This window comes from Polypterus senegalus, chromosome 14, assembly GCF_016835505.1.
Source record: "Polypterus senegalus isolate Bchr_013 chromosome 14, ASM1683550v1, whole genome shotgun sequence".
NCBI classification, from domain to species: domain Eukaryota; kingdom Metazoa; phylum Chordata; class Cladistia; order Polypteriformes; family Polypteridae; genus Polypterus; species Polypterus senegalus.
Window position 1 is genome coordinate 49140685 of NC_053167.1, and position 26142 is coordinate 49166826.

At 39.5% G+C, this 26142-nt stretch overlaps 1 protein-coding gene across 3 annotated transcripts in view; it reads left to right on the forward strand.

Annotated features, from left to right (window-relative positions):
- opn7b (opsin 7, group member b) overlaps positions 1 to 25718 on the forward strand; it is a 101961-nt gene extending 76243 nt beyond the window's left edge. For all 3 annotated transcript variants that reach the window (XM_039735425.1, XM_039735427.1, XM_039735426.1), the window contains 2 exons: positions 20028 to 20362; positions 25068 to 25718. In XM_039735425.1, the coding sequence (XP_039591359.1) occupies positions 20028 to 20362; positions 25068 to 25544 (812 nt within the window). In that variant the 3' untranslated portion in view covers positions 25545 to 25718. The remainder of the gene's footprint in view (positions 1 to 20027; positions 20363 to 25067) is intronic.
- Positions 25719 to 26142: the final 424 nt, after the last annotated feature.

The following is a 26142-nucleotide window of genomic DNA, read 5'->3' on the forward strand; positions in this document are numbered from 1 at the left end:
AAAGTGAAAGACATCTTAGAATGGCCCGTCCAGTACCAAGAAACAGGTGCAGGCTTTCTTGGGGCTTGCGGAGTTACTACCGCCGGTTTGTTCCCGTTTCTCGAAGAGCAGCACCCTTGACTGACCTGACAAAAGGCTCCCTATCGTGGTGTGGACCGACAAAGCAGAACAGCGTTCAGTGACCTAAAGAAGGCCCTAACGTCGGCACCTGTGTTACGGACGCCCGATTTTGGGCTCCGTTTATTCTCCAGACCGGCGCGGACACAGGCCTGGGTGCCGTGCTGAGCCAAAGCGTCGATGGTGTCGAGCACCCTGTGATGTACCTTAGCGGAAACTGATGGACGGGGACCCGTGCAGCGGCAGTGGAGAGGGAGGCCTTGGCCATTAAGTGGGCAGTGACCCACCTGGCCACTGACATTTTTCCCTCCTCATCTTTTCTGACTGTTTCTTCACTAGTTTTGCATTTGGCTACAGTCAGTGTCACTACTGGTAGCATGAGGCGATACCTGGACCCTACAGAGGTTGCACAGGTAGTCCAACTTCTCCAGGATGGCACATCAATACGTGTCATTACCAGAAGGTTTGCTGTGTCTCCCTGCACAGTCTCAAGGGCATGGAGGAGATTCTAGGAGACAAGTAGTTACTCTAGGAGAGCTGGAGAGGGCCATAGAAGGTCCATAACCCATCAGCAGGACCAGTATCTGCTCCTTTGGGCAAGGAGGAACAGGATGAGCACTTCCAGAGCCCTACAAAATGACCTCCAGCAGGCCACTGGTGTGAATGTCTCTGACCAAACAACCAGAAAGACTTCATGAGGGTGACCCAAGGGCCCCATGTCCTCTAATGGGCCCTGAGCTCACTGCCCAGCAGCATGCAGCTCAATTGGCATTTGCCATAGAATACCAGACTTGGCAGATGCACCACTGGTGCCCTGTGCTTTTTACAGATGAGAGCAGGTTCACCCTGAGCACGTGACAGAAGTGAAAGGGTCTGGAGAAGCCATGGAGAACATCATGCTGCCTGTAACATCATTCAGCATGAGCAGTTTGGTGGTGGGTTAATGATTGTCTGGGGAGGCATATCCATGGAGGGTCACACAGACCGCTACAGGCTTGACAAAGGCACCTTGGCTGCCATTAGGTATCAGGATGAAATCCTTGGACCCATTGTCAGACCCTATGCTGGTACAGTGGCTGCTGGTGCACGACAATTCCTGGCCTCATGTGGTGAGAGTATGCAGGCAGTTCCTGGAGGATGAAGGAATTGATACCATTGACTGGCCACCACACTTTCCTGACCTAAATCCAACAGAACACCTCTGGGACATTATGTTTTGGTCCATCCAATGCCACCAGGTTGCACCTCAGACTGTCCAGGAGCTCAGGGATGCCCTGGTCCAGATCTGGGAGGAGATCCCCCACAACACCATCTGTCATCTCATTAGAAGTATGCACCGATGTTGTCAGGCATGTATACAAGAACACAGGGGCCATACAAAGTGCTGCGTACAATTTTGAGTTGCTGCAATTAAATTTTGGCAAAATGGACTAGCCAGCCACATAATTTTTTCACTCTGATTTTTGGGGCGTCTTTGAATTCAGGGCTCTGTAGGTTGATCATTTTCATTTCCATCAAATGATGTGGCATCCTTTCGTTCCTAACACATTACCCAGTCTATATCAGTGAGATCTGATGTGTTTTCAAAGTGTTCCTTTAATTTTTTTGAGCAGTTTATATACAGTATATATATATCATGTAAATGGCAGGGAGGGCTAGGAAGGTAGGGAAAGTGGCTGATCACTTTTACCTGAGCGTGTAAAGGTGGTTGACGGATCTACTCTAATATCATACCCTAATCTACTATACCTAATCTAAAACAGTAATGTCAGTCTATGTGTGTCCTGTCCCCTCCATGAAGTCTGGTTAGTTTGGCTTTTGTCACACTGGTTGCTCAATCAAATTTGATCAAGACAGGAAGCACCAGGCAAGAGAGGCGAAGTCAACACACGAGGAAAGTAAAGTTGTAGGAGGAACATAAGAGGGATACTTTCAAGAAAGTATTAGTAAGAATACATATTATATTTTTATAGTGGGTAACAGGGGCTACTATTTGCAGTAGTCAAAATGACAGAGCCTGAGTAGCAGGCTTCACAGGAACACAACCAAGAGAGGAATCAGTGGGCAAGGCAGGATGAGATGCAAGAGCAAAGCGAACAAAAGGAATGGAGGAGCACTGAAGGTAGGCACAGGACAAGAGATGTCAAATATCAGACATTTTTAAATGTATTCTATTAGCGTAGCATCATATAAAGCAATCTGATTAGAATTATCAGTTATAAGATAGAGCTTTCTTGGGTCATTATAGAAATACATACAGAATGCCTACTTTTACAGAAAATACGTTGTCACTTACAATTGTCTACATTTGTACACAGGTCTACTGTATGAAGGACCCTATTCTTTTGTAAGTGTTTTAATTGCAGTTATGTGACAACTGTCTACAGTATTCTTTGAAAATGGCCCTGTAATAGGAGTGTCATCAAATAGAATATGAAAATGAATGAGCTTTGATGCTTGATTCCCTGTGGCCTGTTGACAAGCTTTTCAACTGTACATTTACTTGATGTTTTAGCTCTCGGTGGTGACATACTGTAGCACAATATTGTTGAGAAAGCAATTTTCTAGCAAATTGTTTGAGAAAAGCAGTTTAATAGCCATTGTTCACTGCAATGCAAGTGAGGCTGTGTCAGAAAGAATTGCAAAGGTGACAAAATGCATTTAATTATGCATGATTTGCTGCTTTGTTTTATTTGTCAATAAGTGCACTCTGGGAATCAGCTGAAAACGCTTCTAAGTAGAACCTATTCAGTCTTCTTTCAATTAAACATTTGACTAAGGGTGATGTTGAGTAACTGTAACTCAGAAATCGACAAAATAACCAGTCATAGACATTTGGATTTAAGTTTGTCCTGCAAAGACTTCCTTTACAGTTTGGAAACCAAGTCACACACATTTGCTGATATCACCACTGCAATTAAAACAAGTGAAACATCTCTGCTTGGTTTTTCATCTTCAGCTCAGTTTCTGTCTCATAAAATTATATTTTTCTTCTCAATTTCATTTCTGGTTCTTAAATTTTGCCTGATTTCTGTCTCAAACATTGATTTGTCATTTTGTTTCTTGCCATTTCTTGTTGTTCAAAGGGCTTAATTCTGACAAAGAATGAACTGGGATGTTGCCCCTAGGGTCAATTAATGTATATTTCAAGGCAGGGTATCTGGGGCCCCTTTTGGATGTCAGTAAAGCCGTTTTTCCACTGCATAGTACGGCACGACACGGTTCAGTACAGCTCACTTTTGCGGGGCTTTCCACTGGGAACAGTACCTGGTACCTGGTCCTTTTTTTAGTACCACCTCAGCCGAGGTTCTAACCGTGCCGAACCGTTACCAAAATGTGACGTGTAAACTCTGCTGGTCACTGATTGGCCGGAGAAAATCGTCATTACTGCGTCACTGGATATTCTTTTCTTTAAAGGTACAGACACGCGGAAGTTTCGAAAGTTCTCCAGCCACTGAGTATTTGTAAAACCGGGAACAATCACATCCCACCACTCTGAAGCACGGTTAAATGTCCAAACAGATGGTCTGTTGCGGCGACTTTTTTGCAAAATGTGGAAGATCTGTAATATACAGAATCAGCATTTTAATGTTACACTGGCAGTTAAGTTCATTTTATGCTTTGCAACAGTGATAAAAGTTAGCTAGTGATGTGCTTATTTTAGATGCTTAACCTTGCGCGTCGTCGAGCTAAAGTGTTGTCGTTGTCTGCGTGTTGTTGTAAAAGTTCCACGGTGTCACGGCAGTAGAGGCGGCGCAACTCTAACGACACGTGAATAATCCCACCCACTCTAAAGCGGTACTAAACTGCAGTCGAAACGCAAACCGAGCCGAACTGAGCCGAACCAAGGTGAGCTGTACTGAACCGTGTCGTGCCGTACTATGCAGTGGAAAAGCGGCTTAAGTCACTCCTGGAGAAAAGAAAGCTAAAAGAAGTAACTTAAAAATCAGAACAAAGTGAAGTGGCAAGCTTGAAAATGGTGGCTGTTCCAAGTGCACAAAGCTGCTCAGTCCTTAAGCTAAGATCTACTCTGAGCATGTCAATTTTATTTGCCTTACTCCATCATGTGACTGCTGCATAAAGGGTGTTGCTGAGCAACAGTCTCAGATGGGAGGAGCTATGGGAAAACGACATATAGTGTGGGGCCCCAACTCACTTCTTTTCCTGAAATACAAATTCAAAGGCTCAGTTTAACATGTAGGGAGTTATTTCTAATGGTGTAAAACATGGGTTTTTGAGTAAGAAAGAGTCCACCCTTCCAATGTCGCTGAAGGTAGGAGAATAGACCCCTGATGTAGCATTCCATACCATTAATAATACCATTTGCATAAACCATTCATCAACTTAACATTTGTGTAAATAAGGCAAAAATCTCATCTACTAGTAACTCCTTCATGCAACATGCACTGTGGTTTAGTCTATTTTATTTAAAACTATTTTCCACAACTGAAATAGCAAAACTGAAATGACAGCTTGGCTTCCAGTTTTGGATTCTGGTATTTCCTTAATATCCGGAGTGGCCTTTGGCAAAATAAGTTGTCTTTGAATTAATTCTACACAGTAAGTGATGCCCATAAAAGAAAAACAGTCATCTGGCACAGATAGCTCAGTTTAATATTAGGAAATAAGGATAGCAGCAAATACATCATTATGTTTAACTTTGTGTCTAAAATTAAGATAGTGATGTTTTGATCTTGGGTCTGGTTTAGGATCTTTTAGATAAACTACAATACCATTTAATTGCATTAACCCTGGAGACACATTAGACAGTCTGATAACAATTCTGTAGGCAATCTATTAAAAGAAACATTTTCAGCATATTAAAGGGAATGGTGAGCTAATTTACTTTTCGGTAATTTAGTTCCTGTAGGAATACTCAAGACAAGCCAATCATGTAAGCCAGGGTAACAAAATGAGAAGTGTTACATTGAAGGAAAGTGAAACATTTTAAAGTCATCTATTTTCTTTTTCTAGGAAAGAAGTGAAGCTCAATAATTGATAAAGAAACACATTTTTTTGTCAGATCATTTCACTCTTTTATATAGCACACTCAGTATCATAATCATCTGAGAAGTGGATGACTCAACTTACATGACTTGACTCAAGTGAGACTCGAGTCTTAATTTTCTTGACTTGTGATCTGCTTGCTTGATGGTATTTTTAAAAAAACACTTGACTTGTGACTTGACTTGAACTTATGATAAATGGCTTAAATAAGACTCACATTATAAGTCACATTTATTATTTTCCAAATTGCATTCTTTTAATTTACATTGCAATAATGTACCTAGTGCAGTGTATCGGACTGACCAGCATATTGAAGGGCAACAGCAATAATTTCAATTTACTGCAGACTACACTGCAAAGAATGGAATGACCATCTTCAAGATCGGAGGTTTAAACATCACTAACATCTTCCTGTCATTTCAAAATTCAGTTACGCTTATTACAGAACTGACCCCAAACACTGTGACTGATGTGTCATTGTTTTAACCAATGTACCACTTTAGCTTCCACGTATGTCCTCAGCTGCACATTAGCTCCCTGACACCATTTCACACTGTTCCTCTCTAACCTGGACCAACGTTCTCCTGAGCAAATTCAGGTCACCCACTGCTCACAGTGGTGCAAGTGCGAAGCGATGCACATTCTCTTGTTTTCCCATCTCTGCGAACTGCCAATCCAAGTGAGGATCTGTCCACCTTCCAAGTCATACAAATGGAAGTTGTAGGGAGGAACGCGATAAGTGCTTTTTCATATACAGTAACCAGTGTCATGTAAGTGCTGTGCCAGGCTAACACTGAAGCTCCGTCTGTAGCTTGCAGCTGTTAGATCTTTGTTAGAAGGGCCCAGATGTTACACTATGCTACCTGAGTTACATGAATTAAATAATATTTAAGATAGCTAAGATGTTCAGGTGCTTTACATAAACTAGCGATATCAGCAGCATGCCAGTGAGGAGAACTCCTATTCCAGACTCTTGCGCTGTTTCATTGCAACATGGCAACTTTGATTTGTTTCATTAACTCTTTCAGGGCTGATGTCGACTTTTGATGAAACTCAGGGGTAGAGGACGGTAATCGACTGTAAACTGCGAAAAAACTCGCCCTTACATTTTAGTTCAACTCTTTTTGCTAGAAGAAAAAAGTTAAGTAGCTTTGCTAGTCTAACCTCGATTCCCAGTGCATGTGCAAGTAGCAGAGCGCTCCACGGACGTTTTATGCATTATTTCTGAACCGGACTCTGACTTGTCAGACTTGGAATTTGATGCAAGTGATCTGGAGATGAAGATCAAAAACAAAAGTGAGGTACCAGCATTGGCTGATCAGTCGCCAGCTAAACACGTTTGAGGAGCCGATACGCCTACAGCAGCGTTCGCCTGGGACGACCACCACTTATGATGACAAGAGGTACAAACCATATCGCGTCACAATGCGACTGCCATCACTGCCCACCTGCTGTGCCCACCGTGCATTCCTGCCGGCCATCGGGGCGCACCCGCACAGCCACTGCTGCCAGAAATGCCGAACTGGCGCCAGCAGCAGCAGCAGCACAGTTTTCTGTTGACTTATGTATGAAACCATTGCTTTGTGCGCTTTTTTGGAAAAAATATTCAGCCCTCAAAGAGTTAAAGATGAGAAAATATTGCCTAATTAAACAAACATTACACAAACTAAACACTGCAAAAGGCATATGGTAAAATCTACAGTTGGCATGTCGTTACATGTTTGTGACGTTAAGTGATTATTTTATTTAACATCATTCACCTTTTATAAACACCTTCAGTATTGCTATATACTAGAGATGATCATGGCTGAATGAAGGACAGGACACATGTGAGGGTAGCAGTGAGTTAGGACTGTTTGCATCTTAGAATAAAAAGCTAAAACAAAAGCTGAAAGTTACAGTCTAGTTCAGCCGAACCACTGCCTAGATATCTGTGATGGTCAGAACAGACTAATGGCCCTTACAGTATAAAAAACTTTGGAAAATCAAAACTATGCAAATTACTGTAAAGTCAAACAGTTTCACATACCAGTCGCTGTTAATTCTTATTAAGAATTGTTTTCCTTAAGAAAGTTTATTCTTAGCTTGGATGTACAGTATAAGTTACACATTATCATAATTAGATTAATGGCAGAGAGTGGTGAAAGTGTAAGCACTTTTCTATTTAAATCTTCTTGACTATACTTTGATTTGTCGTAAATAAAACCAGTAACTTGACTTGGTGGAATGTAATCATTATAACCTGAGACTTGACCTAAAAGTTGAACGTGAGACTTGCATATGTAGGACTTAGTCCTAATTTGCATCTTGTCACTGATGATCACCATGTACACCAATATAATACCATTAGGTTAATAAACAAAATATCAGTCCTAATAGAAATGTTTTGATCAAATTAAGAAAGATCTGATGCTGAAAAAGGTATGTCATTGGTAATACTGTTCTGTCCCATCCATTGGTTCACTTCATACCTCAGTGATCGTCAGTGTTATGTCTTCATTAGGGAACACAAATCTGCCACCACTTCACTCACACAAGGTATCCCTCAAGGGTCAGTTCTAGGTCCTCTTCTCTTTAACATCTGTATGCTCCAATTAGGTGAGATTACTCGTCGGTATGGTCTGAGCTTCCACTGCCATGCCGATGACGCACAACTTTATATAAGTGTTGATGCAACTGCAACATCTTCACCTGTTGCACTGACTGATTGCATTCGGGAAATCAATCATTGGATGACAGATCATTTTTTACAACTTAATCCTGATAAAACAGAAGTCTTATTAGTTGCCACCAAATCTGTCCTATCTACCCTTTGTGGGCCAAAAATTGACATTGATAGGATCCTGGTTGAACCCTCAGCATCAGTCCATAATTTGGGTGTCATCTTTGATCAGCTTCTTACTTTTCAACCACACATTAGCTCAATAGTACAGACAGCTTTTTTTCATCTACGTATCTTTGCTCATCTGCATTCTTTGCTCGGTGTGAAGGATACTGAAACACTCATTCACGCTTTCAACGCTACCCGTCTGGACTATTGCAATGCATTGTTTTATGGCCTCCTGACTAAATATATTAATGGATTACAATATGTTCAGAATTCTGCTGCTTGTCTACTTACACACACTAAAAAATCTGCTCACATCACACCTGACCTTTATAATTTGCATTGGTTACCAGTCTTTTCAAGAATCCAATATAAAATTATTCCTCTCACCTTTAAAGCCCTTCATGGTTTAGCCCCTCATTATCTGTCTGAGCTGCTGCTTCTTTACACTCCTGCTCGTTCATTAAGATCATTGGATGCTAACTTACTCACTGTAGCTAAATACAGGTTAGTAGCTATGGGTGGCAGAGCTTTCAGTGTGATAGCCCCTAAAATCTGGAATGCTCTCCCACTCAGCCTTCGCGAGGTAAAATCTATTACTCATTTCAAAATCCTGTTAAAAACATATCTCTTCAATGAGTATTATTCATTTTCTTGTATGTAATTTTTTTGTCTTGTTAATGTGTTTATTGAATTGTAAAGCGTCGTTCAGTGTATGAAAGGTGCTACATAAATTAAACTTATTATTATTATTATTATTATTATTATTATTATTATGAGCTTTGGGAAGGACCGGAACTGCCAATGAGGGATACACAAAAGAGAACAGAAATGGGGCAGATTCATGAACTGTGGATCGCAATGATCCGGACAAGCCATAGGGCAACTTAACCTATACTGTATATATATCTATATTTGTACACTGTATACTGTATATACATACAATGTATTACTGTATATTGTAAGAGAACAGACAGACCATGATAAAGAGCTGGGTCACCACCCTGATTACCCAGTATAATCAGAATGCAGCAATGCGAAAGAAAATATGCAATAATTGTGAAAATGTCTTTTCAGACACAAGCTCCAAAGTGAACTGTTTTCATAATGGCTGAGCTTCCAGTCATAAGTCCTTCTGGCAGGAAGAGGCAAGTCCAGGCAGACTAACAGTGTCAATGTACCAGTCTGCAGAGGGAGGAAGAGAAAAGGCATTAGAACACAGCACCAACCCCTGGATTAGCGGGTAATTACAATCAACAGAGCCCTTATGTTCTCCCCTATTGCACACGCGTGAAAATGTATAGATATACACACACACATACAGCATTTACAAAGCAGTTTGACTAACAGCATCACAAGAATGTATTATTACAGCCTACTCACATGCAAAAATAAATAAAGTAAAATTATTATAGTGGCATGAACCTTGCCAACACGAGAGACATAGAAAACAGCATATTGTGGAAAGCAAAATATATCAGGTCTCAGTATCAGCCTGAAATTGGACACTAAACTGCAGCCCTACATCGAGTCGACAAATACTCACTTTACCTAGCTGCACAAACTTACTACAATCAGGTCACGTCAGAAGGATGCACTGGTACAGCACATTGCTGCACCCACCACACAACAAAAGAGTTTTGGATCCTGGTTGACAACCCACCAGGCAGACACGTGATCCAGTCTCACCCTTCTGCAAATGACCATCTATCTGCTGCAGCCAGGTGTTACATGGGCATCTCCTTGGCCTGGTCCAGCTCCTTGGGTACTCAACAATGAGGATCCTGTGAGCCAGATCACCCTCAGGGAATCATGCCACATGGCTGTAGTGCCATAACTGACGCTCCCTCACAATGCAGGTAATGTGCCTCATTCGGGACTCCATGAGCAACTGCTTATTCAACAGAAAGTCAAACCAGTGGTATCCAACAGTTCTCCGAAGAGACACAGTACCGAAGAAGTCCTCGTCTCAGATCACTAGATAGCGTCCAAGTCTCACAATCGTATAGCAAAACAGGAAGGACCAGGACTCTAAAGACTTGGACCTTTGTTCTTTTGCAAAGATATTGGGAGCGTCACACACCCCTTTCCAGTGACTTCATGACCCCTCAATTCATCTATCGATTTCATAGTAATAGTAACCAGAGACATGAATGTCGCTGCCAAGGTAAATAAACCTCTCGAAGAGGTCGACACTTGCTCTGCAGACAGAGGTCATTAAATGCCTGAATCTTAGTGTGTATCCAGGGCACTCACAAGCCCAGACACTCAGACTCCTTGCTCAGTTTCTCAAGAGCCCCCCTCAGAGCCTCTGTTGAGCATAAGCATCATTGGCAAAGTCAAGATCAGTGAATCTTTCTTTATCAACAGATGCCCCACAGCCTCTGGACCCTATGACCCTGCCCAGCACCCAGTCCATGCAAGCCACAATGAATAAATAAAATTTAAAATACACATAATATACAAGTTTAAAACATGTCTGATGGCCAAAAAGTCGATTTTTTGCTAACTCAACAAGCTACACAAAAGAAGGATCAAATGAAAGAGTTTTTTTTAACAACTACAGAGGAGCTATTGATCTTACCATACCTTCAGATCTGAATCACATGGAGGAACATGGCCACCAGCATGATGTAGTATGCTAACTCATGTGTGTGGCCAAATTGAGTATCTTGGATCCAGAAGACAAACAAAGATCACCAACCAGATGAAAAAAGCACAACAAAGAAACCAAACATCCAAATACACCTAATCTATCTATACCTAATAATTAAACTAAATTAATTTAGAATTTAAGTAGTATAATTATATTATATTAGGTAAACTTTATTAGTCCCATTGGGAACTGTAGATGCATACAACAGCAGAAACATAAAAAACAAAGATACAAACTCCCAGGACAAATAATTACCTCAACCAAAAGATAAATAAATTGTGCAGAAATAGCATAGTGAACCTTAAACAGTAGAAGCTTTAAGACTCAAAATTGAACCATGGGGAAAGAATTTGCCAGTGTCAAGGCTGTCTGATCACAATGGGCTCCCTAGTCACAGACTTTATTTAGCTTTTGATCATGTGATTGTTTTCAGAAGAAGCTTAATGTTGCAAACAGAAAATTGCTACTGTCAAACCAGAGTTATAGGAATGGAGAAACTTACGAGACCGTGCATTTCATCCTTTTACTATGTTCACGGGTTGCAAGAAACACTCATTCTTCCATCAATCTATTCAATTCCTGAACTCGCTTAATCTATTTCAGTATCAAGACCAGGCTGGGCACATCCCATCAGTACTGGGAAAAAAAACACAAGAAGTAGCTTTAGGTAGAGAGCAAGTCTATTACACGTTAGTGAATTTAGGAGGCAAACTGAGCAGGCTTAATACAAGAGCTACAAATTGATCCATGAAACAGAGAAACCTTATAGCAGTGTGGCTAATGGTAGTTATATGTTTATGGTGTTTAACTACTCAACCACTCCCAGTCGATGTAGTCTGCCAGTCTGCATGTTCTTGCCATCTCTATGAGCTTTCTCTTACTACACCTGTCTCCTCTCTTAACATGCATGCAAAGATGCATATACTGTATATTTGGCTACTTGATGACACAACTTTGGCCTGGCTTAGCAGTTTATGTGAGTGTCCTGTGATCACAGGGTTATCAACCATAACTGCCTGCTAGATTTCTGTTAGTGTGGACTTTGGCTCCCAGTAATAGAAAATGACTGTTTTGGTTTGGAAATTGTAAAGAATTGGAAATTGGAAAACTATTGAGATCCATTGCTAAAGAAATACATTGATTAATGGTTTAATTATCATTCATTACCATGGCTGCTACATTTCTGTCCACAGGGTTCACCATCATCAAGTAGAGATAAAGTCTATCAGTGTGCCAGCAATAATGTGGCCGTATTTGTGATTTGAAGAACACCCTGACTATATAAACCATTCACTGACCACATTATGCTGATTTTTACCAGTCAATGTCTTGTATAATCCTTGGTTTTCTGCTGAAGGCAATGATATTTTGACAGTAGTTTTCAGCCTTCATTTACTCCTTTCTCTACGTCATGTCACACCCTGTGACTTGCAATATAAATTGATTTGTAAAGCACTTTGTGCTCCCTAAGAATTAACAATAATTTATTAATTAGTTGTGTTCTGATGTGTTTGCTACAGCAGTTTAACTTCACACTAACCAGAGACAGTCTACTGCTTTAGCACCTTTATGATGACAATGCTGCCTTGGCCATCACCCAAAGGAGATTAAGTAGTTTGGAGGGGCAATAAATTAATTTTCTATCATAACATAAAGAAAGATTTCTTTGTCTGAATTTCATTAATGTAAAATCAAGTACAACTTTGAAAAATTATTAAGAGCACTCTTAAATCATCTGTAAGTTTCATTGATTTTATCATGTTTTTGTTCTTATTCAATCAGCAAATTGGTGAGTAAAAGTCTAGTTCCTGAATAAATTTGAAATGAGCCAGGAAATCTATTATATACCCTATTAGTAAGGTAAAATGTATTTCTTCTTTGGCATAACGCATTAAAAACTGTGTCATAAAAATGAAGAGCGAACATATAGTTATGGAAGACCTGATAAAGTTCAAATGAGTCAGGGGATGCCTTTCATTCCTTATGCCGATGTTACACTTTCATGCACGTTTAGATTCGTTTTTCTGTTATGTATTGTAAGCTGTCACACGGCAGACTGGAAATTACATAAGCCAGACTCTGATTGATGGCATCTATGCACCAGGATAGCGGGTCCTGTTTTTCAAAGTGCACATTTTATTTCCAGAAGATCAGACAGGTTGACAGCTAAAATTACACAGTAACACCAGCTAAGTGTTCTGCAACAAAAGACATTCAGAGGACTTACTTCTGTCAAGGTCAACTCAATAAGGAAGCATCACACCACCAAGTCTGTCCGTTGAGGCACACAATGTTGACTTCTCACGTTAACCAGTAAAACACCTAAACATAAGAAATGGTGCCACCTGATAAGGATATCATTTTACACATTAAACACTGGTCTTTGTTCATTTCTTTCATTCTATACATAAAATATTTCATAAGCATATACACAACATAAACTTATTAAACCTCTTTATGAAAAACCTATCCTGGCACAATCAGGTTCAAGGGAAGGAACAGCCAAAAATGAAGCCCACTGATGCTCACGCTCACACAGGACCAACTGATCTAACATGCATATCTTTGGTTTTCCTTCCATATCCCCAGAATTTCTGGGAAGAAAGCCGGGTACACTGAGGTGGGCTGGCACCCTGCCCAGGGTTTGTTTCCTGCCTTGCACCCTGTGTTGGCTGGGATTGGCTCCAGCAGACCCCCGTGACCCTGTAGTTAGAATATAGCGGGCTGGATGGATGGAAGCCGGGTACATAAGGAGAACATGCAAACTCCACATGGACAACAGCCAAGTGTGTGATTCAAACACTCCCCACAATGTGACTGAGCCATCCTTGGTGCCAAACTTATTAAAAGCATGAGCTTTGAATTAGCAAACATCTATCTGGCAATGCTGTAACACAGTTTAAAATCTTAACAATAGACAGGACATTTTCATTTCAATATGGATTTGAGGATTCCAAATGTTAGATAAAAAAGTTTGATGCATTTCTGAAAAGGCTGATGATCCTTTTATGTGTTGCTTCTGAAGCTGAAGATCATATAGATATGTACAGCATTTGTGCAGTTCAGGAAGAAGCAGGATATAAGACTTACGCAGTAAATAAAACTTGAGATATAAACATGTAGTTTCAAACCTATCTGCTTAACCAGTCCATCCATAAACAGCATCTAACGGTCTTCAGTTATTCAGCCTAATTTCTGGAGTGTTTCGGATATTCGTTTCCTCACATTTTATTATTTCACCTTTTCCTTGACATGTTTTTGGTTCTGCCTTTCAATGTTTGCTTTGGGCTGGTTTTCACCATTTTATATCATTTATATTGAGGAGTTGTTTCTCCGCTGAGCATTACTACAAATAAAGACGTCCCCCCCTTGATAAAGGATGAAACGTTTCTTCAGAAATACCAGGTTCCTAAATTAAGCATTCAAAATTGTGACTCTTATTCCGCCCTATTACTAAAGTACACCCCAACGGTCAAACCCCTTCTTGAATCCAGTTTGTGATTTTCAGATTGCATACTTAAACCATTCAAAAACTACAAAAAAAATATATATGCTTGTTTAAATTGAAAGACATAACATTAAAAAAGTTTTGATGAGAATATGCCATTTATTTCCATAATTTTGCCAACCCTGTTCAGCTAAAATGTCTGAAATAAAACTGAGATTTGAAGGTTCCTAAATTTCTTTTCCCCCACCACACTATCTGGTAATTTATCCCATGTGTCTATGGTTCTGCATGAAGGAAAATTGTCTAACATTTATACAAAATTTTTCCTTAATAGTTTCCTGTGGCGTCCCCACATTCTTGATCAAGAATTTATTTTAAAATAAAAAGCTGGGACCTCTTCTAAATTTTAAAAACTTCAATTATGTCACTTCGTAATCTCTTCTTAAAATGACAAAGGTTAAGGTTCCTCAATCTCTCCTCATAGCTGATACCTCTCAGTCCTGAAACCACTCTAGTCACTGTTCTCGGGTCTTTTTTGCAATATAGAGACAAAAACTGTACACAGTATTCCAAGTGAAGCCCTTATCTGTGCGTTATATAACTTAATCATAACTTTCCTTGACTTGTGCTCCACACCTCATGATATATACACTATAACCTAATATCCTATTTGCTTTCTTGATCGCTTCTAACATTGACTGAATATGGATAGTGGTGAGCACACTATAACTCCCAGATCCTTCTCACAAACTGTGCTTTCAAGTTTCAGACCTCCCATTGTGTATTCAGATCTAACATTACTACTTCTTACATTTCATACTTTATATGTACTTACACTAAATTTCATTTACCACAAATTCCAATCTTGTACATCATCCAAGTCCCTCTGCAACAAACAAGCTGACTCTGTATTAAACTGCTCTTCCACCTAATTTGCTATCATCTGTAAACTTAACTAGCTTGTTGATTATTTTCTTGCTTAGATCATCATTCCTGTTAGTGAAAAATTATTAACCATTTTATAAATATAATAGCAAACACGACAGGAGTTTTTATATACAACTGTCAAATAATCCATCTGTTTTTGAAACTACTTAAACATTTTATGGAATGATAAGGCTACAGCCTATCCTGCAAGCTGTAAAGCAATTTATGATCCATATGTTCATGAAGGCAGGTATCATATAACATTGCATACTATAACTGAACCATCAGAGGAATAGTTTTACTGATTCATATTACTCCCAAAATACATTTTAAATAAATATCTATACATTTAAATAAATACATATAAGCCATTCTTTAGAACCCAAAGTAGCACAATGTACATCCACCTCATGCTTCAAACCAGCTGCTCAAAGCTGTGAGGCCGCAGAGCAAAAAACAACAAGCCTTTCTGAAGGGCTACAACATTCCTATCAATTGTGTAATTTCTACTTAAGTTAAAGGGTAACATTTGAAATGGGATTCTTTGTAATTCTAGATATTGTGTGCTTAATTTGGATTACATTCCTTCACAAATATGTCTGCTTAATTCATTTTTAAATCATGAAATTGAAAATAGCTTTAGGGAACTAATGAAAACATTTTCTGATAGAGAGTATCCTCTTCCATTCTCCAGAACAATCCGTCTTTCTTTTACTGCAAAACCTCCAGGGTTATCAGCGCTGGAATTCAATTCGCAGAAATGTTTAATTGTAACTGCAAAGTAAAAGTGTATCACATTTGGCAGGGGCAATTTAAAAAAGCGCCACACTACAAAAAAAGAAGAGCAGGATATTAGTACTCATCTCAACTGAACTCAACAGCCTGGTCATTTAGATGGCTCTGCTGTTCACGTTAATATTGAAGGTTCTAAATAGCTGGGCATAGACTTCATTTGTAAATCTTCAGCTAATTATTAGAAACAGTGCTGTACAGTGTGAGCTGTTGATTTGGGGAATACAGTGGTTAATGATGAAGACTTGGGTTCAGCTCTCGGTGTATATATAAATATATAATGTCTTGTTTGTGTGTGTGGGTTGCTAAATTATATATATATATATATATTTGCTTGTGCTGTGAAGGAGTTCAGTGTGTTGTGCTTTCACATTGGTGTCCCAACAGATTCAACAAATTGGAAGACTCTCTCTACCCAAGTAAAAAAAAAATGTTTTCAGAAATGTTTACACGTTTATTATAATCAAAAACTGAAATCTGAAAAATTGGATGAGAAGTGCCAGTGAACTGCCATATTCGGGTCTCTCCACAGATATTCTATGGAGGTTAAGTCCGGGATTTGGCTGTGCTACTCAAGGACAGTCAGAGACTTGTTCCGAATCTACTCCAGAGTTGTCTTGGCTGTATGCTTCAGATCAGTGCCATGCTGAAAGATGAACCATTGCCCCTGTTTGAGGTTGCATTAACTTTTGAGCAGGTTTCTTCAGGTACCTTCCTGTATTTTGGGTGCATTCGTCTTTTCCTCAGTTCTGACCTGACTCCCTTTCCCTGCTACTGAGGGGCACCCCCATAGCAAGATGCCACCACCACCATGATTCAGAATAAAGAATTCAGTTTTTGTGTCAACAGACAAAATAATCTTTTCCTTCATTCTTTCAAAGCAGGCCGTTATATTTCTTTTCCTTCAGAGTGGTTTCTGTCTAGCCAATCTACTACAAACACCTGACTGATTGAGTGCTGCTGAGATGGTCATCCTTTCAACAGGTTCTTCCATCTCAGCAGAGGACATTAGAAGCTCAGTTAGAGTGACCATTCAAATTTCTTAGTCAATTCAGTGACATTTCTTGCCTGGTTCCTCAGTTTGGCCAGAGAGCCAACTCTAGGAAGAGTCTTAGAAGTTCTTAACTTCTTCCTATTTCACAATTGTCAATGCTAATGGGAACACTTAAAGTTTTAGAAGTGGTTTTATACCCTTGCTCTGATCTATGCCTCACCACAATTTTACCACAGAGGTCTACTAAGAGTTCTTTGGACATTATGGCTTGGTTTTTGTCTTGACATGCAGTGTGAATTGTAGAACTTTATATACAGGTACATATTGTGAGGGGCAGCTGGCATCCTTGCCCAGGCGGGAGGCCCTCAATGGAAGGACAGGGAGAGCCCTCTTAAATAGGGCATTGCCTCCCCCAAAATGCTAAAAAGAACAGAATTAAATGGCTTTTATTGTCACTATACGCATGTACAATGAGATTAAAAGTGGCTCCTTCAGTGCAGACATATATGTAGAACACAACAAGTAAATAAAGAAATGGTGCAAAAATTTGCAAAGAAGTTGTAAAAAAGTTCTGCGACGCTATATACATACGGAAAGAATAATAACTACTGCACTATTGAGTTATTGCACATTATTTAAATACTGGAAAGAATAAATAACTATTGCAACCATCCCAGTCTGGGATCCCCACGTGTGCCCACAAGGGATGCTATGAATTGTCATCCCAGGGGACAGCCATGTTGGGTCCTGTGGAGTTTGCCAAGGGGAGCTGCAGGATTTGGAAGTCTCTAATTGGTAGGGCTTCGACCTCACCCGGAAGTGCTTTGAAGCTGCAGCTTTATATCACCGTGTATCACCTTTCTTTGATATGCTTGAATGGAACTATCTCTGCACCAGATTGCACAAATATGAGTCCGGCCCAAACATATGTGCATGGCTCAAACTACTTTATACTAGCCCAGAAGCCTCAGCTCGTATTAACAACATTTTTTCAGATAATTTCAAACTAGAACGTGATACTCAACATGGATGCCCCTTATTACCTTTGCTCTTTGTAGTCACTGTTGAACTGTTGGCTGTATACTTTTGAAATGCATCAGAAATAAAGGGGATTTTCAGAGAGGGATTTGAACAGAGGGTGGCATAGTGGTGCAGTGGTAGCGCTGCTGTCTCGCAGTAAGGAGACATGGGTTCGCTTCCCAGGTTCCCCCTCCGTGGAGTTTGCATGTTCTCCCTGAGTCTGTGTGGGTTTCCTCCGGGTGCTCTGGTTTCCTCCCACAGTCCAAAGACATGCAGGTTAGATGCATTGGCTGGCACAAAATTCTGTGCCAGCAGTCCTAAAAGCATTAACAGATTTTCAAAAGATATCTGGACTTAAAATCAATTTGAATTCTCTAGCACATAATATTGGACTGGACACCTTCCCATTTATCTATTTCAAGGTGTAAATATTACAAGTAAATATAAAGCTCTTTTTATAACAACAAAATTTTGCTCTCTGAATGGAAAAAAATTAAACCAGACGTGGCTAGATGGTTTACCGTCTACCTTCCATTAGCAGGGAGAATCAACATTGTTAAGATGACCATCCTTCCCAATTTGTTCTTCCTATTTCAAAGCATCTCGATATACATTAACAAATCATTTTTTGAGAAATTTGACTCAATCACAACTTCATTTATTTGAAATTCGAAACATCCACACATCCAAAGGGTGAATCTACAATGACTTAAAGCAGAATGGGGCATAGCACTACCAAACTTTCAATTTTATTAGTCGGTGGCAAATACACAAACTATAAAGACCTGGACATTGACACAAATTGATGAAAATCCACAAGCCTGGTCTGCAATAGAAATAAAATCTTGTGGTACTTCAATATATTCCATGCTCTGTGCCTCAGTTAATACAAACTGCCTTCATTACACTAAAAATCCAATTACCCTTCATTATCTCAGAATATGGAACCAATATAGGAAGCACTTTAAGACAGACAAGCTCTTATTTTATGCACCTCTGCATAAAAACAACTTTTTTCCACCCTCTCAAACATATGCATTATTCAAAGTCTGAAAAATGTCCAGGATTAAAAACTTAGAAATGTGTACATAGATAATGTCTTTGCATCCTACAAACAATCAGACATCCTAGATGTCACCAACCCTCCTAACCCATTGACAGGTGTTTTGGTATACTCCTAAAGTGGAGAAGGACAAACTGTAATTTCTTTTACTTTACTAATAGCACATAGACTTTTCTTGCTCAACTCGAAGAATCCCACCCAACCACTATTAAGTCAGTGGGTAACCAATGTTCTATACTACTTGAAACTGGAAAATATCATTATCAACTTTTTTAAAAACATATGGCAGGATCTAATCAATAACGTTTTACCCTTTTTTTCTTGCTTCTTTTATAGAGTACTTTTGGTTGCTGGCTCCACACTTTCTCTTGGGTGGAGGTCAAATTTTGCTTTGATTTGTTAAATTTGTCTTGACTGTAAGGAATGCTATCTGTTTCTAATTAAAATCAATACCAATATATATAAAAAAGGGACTGCCTTCCAAAATTCAAGGGCAGAGTTGGGAGAATGGAGGATAAGCTTGCCTCTTAGTGCGAGAGACAGAGAACAGAAGACAAAAGTATTGCTGAGTGCTGTATACTGTGCTTTGTACTGTGGTTGTAGAGTGGGAAACATTTAAAAGGAAGAGTTTCCCACAATAAAAACACACTTATTCATTTTATACTTGCATCCAAGCCTTTGTCCCGGGTGTTTGGGGTACTAGAGTGCCCCCTGGTGGCCACAAGATGTCTTTCTAAACAATATCCAATAAATTCAGCTTACCACAGCTGGACTCCAATCAAGTTTCTAGATACAACACAGCAGACCACAACAGCAGCAAAGGGCTTGAATACTGATTTCAGTTTTTGATTTTTAACAAATTTGCAAATCTTTTTGAAAACATGTTGTCACTTTGCCATTATGGGTTACTAAGTGAAGATTGATTGGCAAAGATGGTAAATTTATTCGTTTAAATTTAAGTCCACAACACAATAAAGTGTGCAAAAACTGACAGGGTCTGAATACTTTCTGAACCCACTATATACCTGATGTATGTCTGACTATATATATATATATATATACAGTATATATTTTTTTGTATTATTATTTCTTTGCCTATTTACCCCCAAAAGGCTGTTTTGATCTTTGTTTATAATGAACTGTACACTAAGTCTTTTTGTCCTCACTGTTTTACAGGTAACAAGTTTTCTTCAGCTCATGCCGGTCTGCTGGTTGTGTTTTCCTGGTGTTACTCATCAGTTTTTGCATGGGCTCCTTTGGCTAAATGGGGGCATTACGGTCCAGAGCCATATGGCACCGCATGCTGCATTGACTGGCATGCAGCAAAAAATGAGGTGTCTGCCATGACCTACATTGTGTCTCTATTTGTATTCTGCTATGTGGTACCGTGTACCATTATCTTTACCTCCTATGCTTTTATTCTGTTGACTGTTTTGGGATCCAGACAAGCTGTACAACAGCATGTGTCTCCGGTGACAAAAGCTGGCAGCGCCCACAATGTCATCATTAAGGTAGGTCGCTTCAGCAGGATTTTTTTTTAAAAGAGAAATTTTAATGGAAAGAACCTCTGAGAGTAAAGTATACCATATCATCTTTTTAGCCTGCTTAATCCTGAGCAGGGTCCCAGTGGGGGGTGGCAAAGGATAGGAGGTAATATAGGAACAACTCCTCGAAACAGGGCACCAGCCTATGGCAATGAGGTTAAACTGTCCACTTTAATGTGAGGAGCAAATAAAGTTGAGCTTTGGAAAACACTCAGTCATGGAGTAGAAAAATCGGAATTACAGTGGTGTGAAAAACTATTTGCCCCTTCCTGATTTCTTATTCTTTTGCAGGTTTGTCACACAAAATGTTTCTGATCATCAAACACATTTAACCATTAGTCAAATATAACACAAGTAAACACAAAATGCAGTTTTTAAATGATGGTTTTATTATTTAGGGAGAAAAAAAAATCCAAACCTACATGGCCCTGTGTGAAAAAGTAATTGCTCCCTTGTTCAAAAATAACCTAACTGTGGTGTATCACACCTGAGTTCAATTTCCGTAGCCACCCCAGGCCTGATTACTGCCACACCTGTTTCAATCAAGAAATCACTTAAATAGGAGCTGCCTGACATAGAAGTAGACCAAAAGCACCTCAAAAGCTAGACATCATGCCAAGATCCAAAGAAATTCAGGAACAAATGAGAACAGAAGTAATTGAGATCTATCAGTCTGGTAAAGGTTATAAAGCCATTTCTAAAGCTTTGCGACTCCAGCGAACCACAGTGAGAGCCATTATCCACAAATGGCAAAAACATGGAACAGTGGTGAACCTTCCCAGGAGTGGCCGGCCGACCAAAATTACCCCAAGAGCGCAGAGGCGACTCATCCGAGAGGTCACAAAGACCCCAGGACAATGTCTAAAGAACTGCAGGCCTCACTTGCCTCAATTAAGGTCAGTGTTCACGACTCCACCATAAGAAAGAGACTGGGCAAAACGGCCTGCATGGCAGATTTCCAAGACGCAAACCACTGTTAAGCAAAAGAACATTAGGGCTCGTCTCAATTTTGCTAAGAAACATCTCAATGATTGCCAAGACTTTTGGGAAAATACCTTGTGGACTGATGAGACAAAAGTTGAACTTTTTGGAAGGCTAATGTCCCGTTACATCTGGCGTAAAAGGAACACAGCATTTCAGAAAAAGAACATCATACCAACAGTAAAATATGGTGGTGGTAGTGTGGTGGTCTGGGGTTGTTTTGCTGCTTCAGGACCTGGAAGGCTTGCTGTGATAGATGGAACCATGAATTCTACTGTCTACCAAAAAATCCTGAAGGAGAATGTCCGGCCATCTGTTAAATCGACTCAAGCTGAAGCGATCTTGGGTGGTGCAACAGGACAATGACCCAAAACACACCAGCAAATCCACCTCTGAATGGCTGAAGAAAAACAAAATGAAGACTTTGGAGTGGCCTAGTCAAAGTCCTGACCTGAATCCAATTGAGATGCTATGGCATGACCTTAAAAAGGCGGTTCATGCTAGAAAACCCTCAAATAAAGCTGAATTACAACAATTCTGCAAAGATGAGTGGGCCAAAATTCCTCCAGAGCGCTGTAAAAGACTCATTGCAAGTTATCGCAAACACTTGATTGCAGTTATTGCTGCTAAGGGTGGCCCAACCAGTTATTAGGTTCAGGGGCAATTACTTTTCACACAGGGCCATGTAGGTTTGGATTTTTTCTCCTAAATAATAAAACCATCATTTAAAAACTGCATTTTGTGTTTACTTGTGTTATATTTGATTAATGGTTAAATGTGTTTGATGATCAGAAACATTTTGTGTGACAACCATGCAAAAGAATAAGAAATCAGGAAGGGGGCAAATAGTTTTTCACACCACTGTATCTGCAAAAGAAGAATTAAAATGTAAGAAAACTGGTTTTCTGCTGCATTTCTAGATTTTAGTGACTGTTGTCAAACTGTGTATCAGAAGTTATAATGAACTACAAACCTGTGAAATCATTTATTGTTGATGAAGCTTAAAAAAGCTGGATCTTGAGATTGACATCTTTTGTCCCTCTTACCTTTTCTATCAAAAGTTCTTCAGCTTGTTGTGGCTTCTCTACTCACCAACTTACTTAACTCCTAATAACCTGAAGGAATCAACTCAATTTAGTTTCAGGGCACAACACAGCTGTGAAACTGTTCTCCTCTGACTAATGTATTATGATTATAATAATTCTGTTATTCCTTTATTTAGTCAATCTGGGTAAACTGGGTATCTCCTTGATTGATCTCCAGTGGCTTATAGTGCCAGTCATACAATGAATTTCTCAAAGATCTGCCTCTCCACTCATTCACTGGTCAAGGGTCCTGTCTTCGATTCCAAAGCACACTAGCTGTGTAAAAAGCCCGGGCTCCTAGAAACCATGGATTCTGGCACTTCAATCAGTCAATCGCATCGGTTGTGTATTAGCGGCACCTTGTCGGTTTCATTTTGCCAACATACTCACCTCCGTTGTCTGTTAGTTGCTAAGTGTGCTTTTCTCTTCTCGGAGATTTTGTTTTGCCAATGTGCTAGCCTCACTTGTGTATTAGCAGCAGCGGTTTCACTTTGATGACAGAGTCGCTTTCTTTGAGTTTCAAGCTGTAGCCTCACACTTCCAGGCCAGACAGACAGGCACACACACTTCCACGTGTAGACATTTATATAACCTATAAGATGCTTATTTTTCCGGAAGTAACTGTTAGCAATATTTTGGCAAAACAAGAATTTGTTTTGCACGTATTAAACATACAGCTGGGTAATGGACATGTGGATTATGTGAAAAGAGTGACATGAGGATCTTTTTCTTTTTTCCATGGATGTTTTTCACATCGTTTTCCATTGTACAGCACTGGTCACCACTGAATTCTATTATATCAACTTTTTTCTCTTAAATATCATTTCTGGGTGCAATATTCCTTTACACAGAGTAACCTTTCATCTTTCTTTTTAAATAAACTAGCATATTAAGGGCTAATTAGCAAAAATAATTCCTGCTTATTGAGTATTGTGTAGCCATGTAGATGAGGCCAGCTAAAGTGAACTCCATCTCATCATACCGTTAAGTGATGGGGTGATCGGTGTTTAAGTTTGATGACAGCACCCCTCCTATTTACCATCCATCCATTTTTCAATATTTTTAATAAAAATGCAAGATTGTGAAAGACTACCAATTACTATACATACTGCACAAATTCCCTCTAAATGTTCATTTCCATAGTAATTTAAAAATGGAGCTTGGCTATGATGCCTGTTTGTGATCATCTAGTGTGGATCATTTGCAAACCCTTTGCTTCAACCTCGAATGATTTGGTTTTAGACAGAAGTGCCCTGTTGTGTTGCTTGTATTTACCTTCTGTTGTCAGGGTGGACATTTCAGTGCTCAGAGTATTTTTACACACTCGCACTGTGCAGATTGCATATAGTGTTGTGGTTAACTGGGCTCATTTCATATCCAATCTATACTCAGTCTATGGATTCATGGGTTTCTACTGTATCAGAAAGATGTTAATGTTAGATGATCCAGAAACTCTAATTGAGCCAGACCCCATGAGAGTGGCATCGGCAGTTGTACTACATGTTGCCATGATAGGTTGCTGCTCCATGTCTCCATGTGGCTCATAATGGAACAGCAGGCTTTGAAAATGGGTAACTTACTGTATGTACTAGAGATGTGTATTGCATTTAGCACGTGTAAATGCACTTCAATAACCCGATTGTTTCTGAAATGCCATGTAAACCCTTATTACAATTAGAGAAATTGGGTTATTGGCCTCTGTGAAACGTAATTAACTGTGATAGATTTATCCACAAATAATCCAATTATCTGGCCACGTAAACCCTTAACTGGATTATTATTAAGGATTTTATAGTCTTTCAGCTTTCAGCAGCCACGGGTAGAAGTGTCCACAAAATACATTTTTATAGGCAAATGTCTGGGCATTATTCAGTCTCCTGTCTAAAATAATCTGTCTAAATATTTCAGAAATTGGGAAATTTATGTTGACAACCAAAATGTACATAAAATGTAACGTGTCGATAGAAGTAGAGTAATAAAAGTAACATATAGTCCTATTAAATTTCTAAAGTAATGAGTAACCTAATGTAATATTATCTTATTGAAGTTAAAAAGTATCTGCGTTATTATTCCAGCAGCATTAGGTGTAAGGCAAGAATCACACATAATGGTATTTCGATCCTTTGCAGGGCTCAACTACACAGCCAAGTAGAATAGAGTGTGCTAGGTGCAATCTGGTAACAGAAAACTATAAATAAAGCATCAATTTGACTTAACGTATTTATGGAACACAAGAAGATTATCACAGGTGTCATGCTTTTTTCAATTCATAATGACTGATTATGACATTTCACTCTTTTTTGTGCAGTTTAAAGATGGTGGAGCATTTTGCCAAAAGAAAACTCCAGAATACTTGCACTTGTAAATGCAGATTATTAAGAAATCAGGTTTCTTGCTTAACTGGGTTATTCACGTTAATCTGACTATATGTGTGTGTGTGTGTGTGTGTGTGCAGGTAAATGCAGTGAGTGTGTAGGAACTGATAAAGTATGGATATGACCAAAATGTCAAGAATTCCTTATTCTAAACAAGGGTGTGGCAGACATATTTCTACTGGTAATCTCTTCTGATGTAAATTACATTTTACTTTGCCCTTTTTCTTGCAGCTCTCTGTAGCAGTTTGCATTGGCTTCCTGACTGCCTGGAGCCCATATGCAATTGTATCCATGTGGGCTGCCTTTGGAGATTCTCAGCGCGTACCATCTGTTGCATTTGCAATGGCAGCAATCTTCGCAAAGTCATCTACAATCTACAATCCCATCATTTATCTGCTCTTCAAGCCCAACTTCCGCAAATTTCTTTGTCGGGATGCTGCAGTTTGCCATCGGCATGTGTGCACCCCGTTCAGCTGCTGCAGAAAGCCAGGGCAGCAAAAGGAAATGTTTCAGAGTAAAGATGCCAGCAACTCCACGCGGCTGTCCAATGGCCGGCCCGAGAATAACATAGGCTGCCATCACTGTCCTGACTCAAGGCCCGTAAGGACACTTTCAGCAAATAGAGCTGCTCAAGTAACAACAAGTCTAACAAATAAAGAGGTGCCAGTTACTCAACTCTCAGATGAACTGAAAAAAGAATTACTTTAGTTCTAGGGGACCTGTGATGGAAAAAGCCACAATAAAATTGTATATCAGGGACCCAGGTTTGATTCTGGCTGCAGATATTGGTTCCTTCTAATTTCTTAGTTAGAAGCTGATTATTTCTGCTCAAGCAAAATTTTTTGAGCTTCATTTCAGTTACTGTATATACTCGCATTTAAGTTCTCCTGCGGAAAAGTCAGGGCTTGATTTTACCATATAATTTACGGTATTTTATAATGTCGGTCGTATAAATCGAATGCGGAAAACTCACGCTGTTAATCCAAGAGATTATGATATGCTAACGCCCAACAGAGAGAGTGACCACGGAGCAAACTGCCTTTTTTTTATATGTATTGTGCCTACGTGATCACAAGGTAATACCCAAACTATTCCGAAGAGACATTTGTTTTGTTTTGTGTTTTTTGAGAGCATCCCTTATCTACAATGGAGTGTTCGATCAGATGAAAATATGAAGCTGGTTTGAAATTAAAAGTCATTGAAGTGGCGAAAGAAATTGGTAACTGTTCTGCTGCAACAAAATTCGATGTGTCTGAGAAACTGATGCGAGACTGGAGGAGGCAAGATGTTAAAACAAAAAAAAATT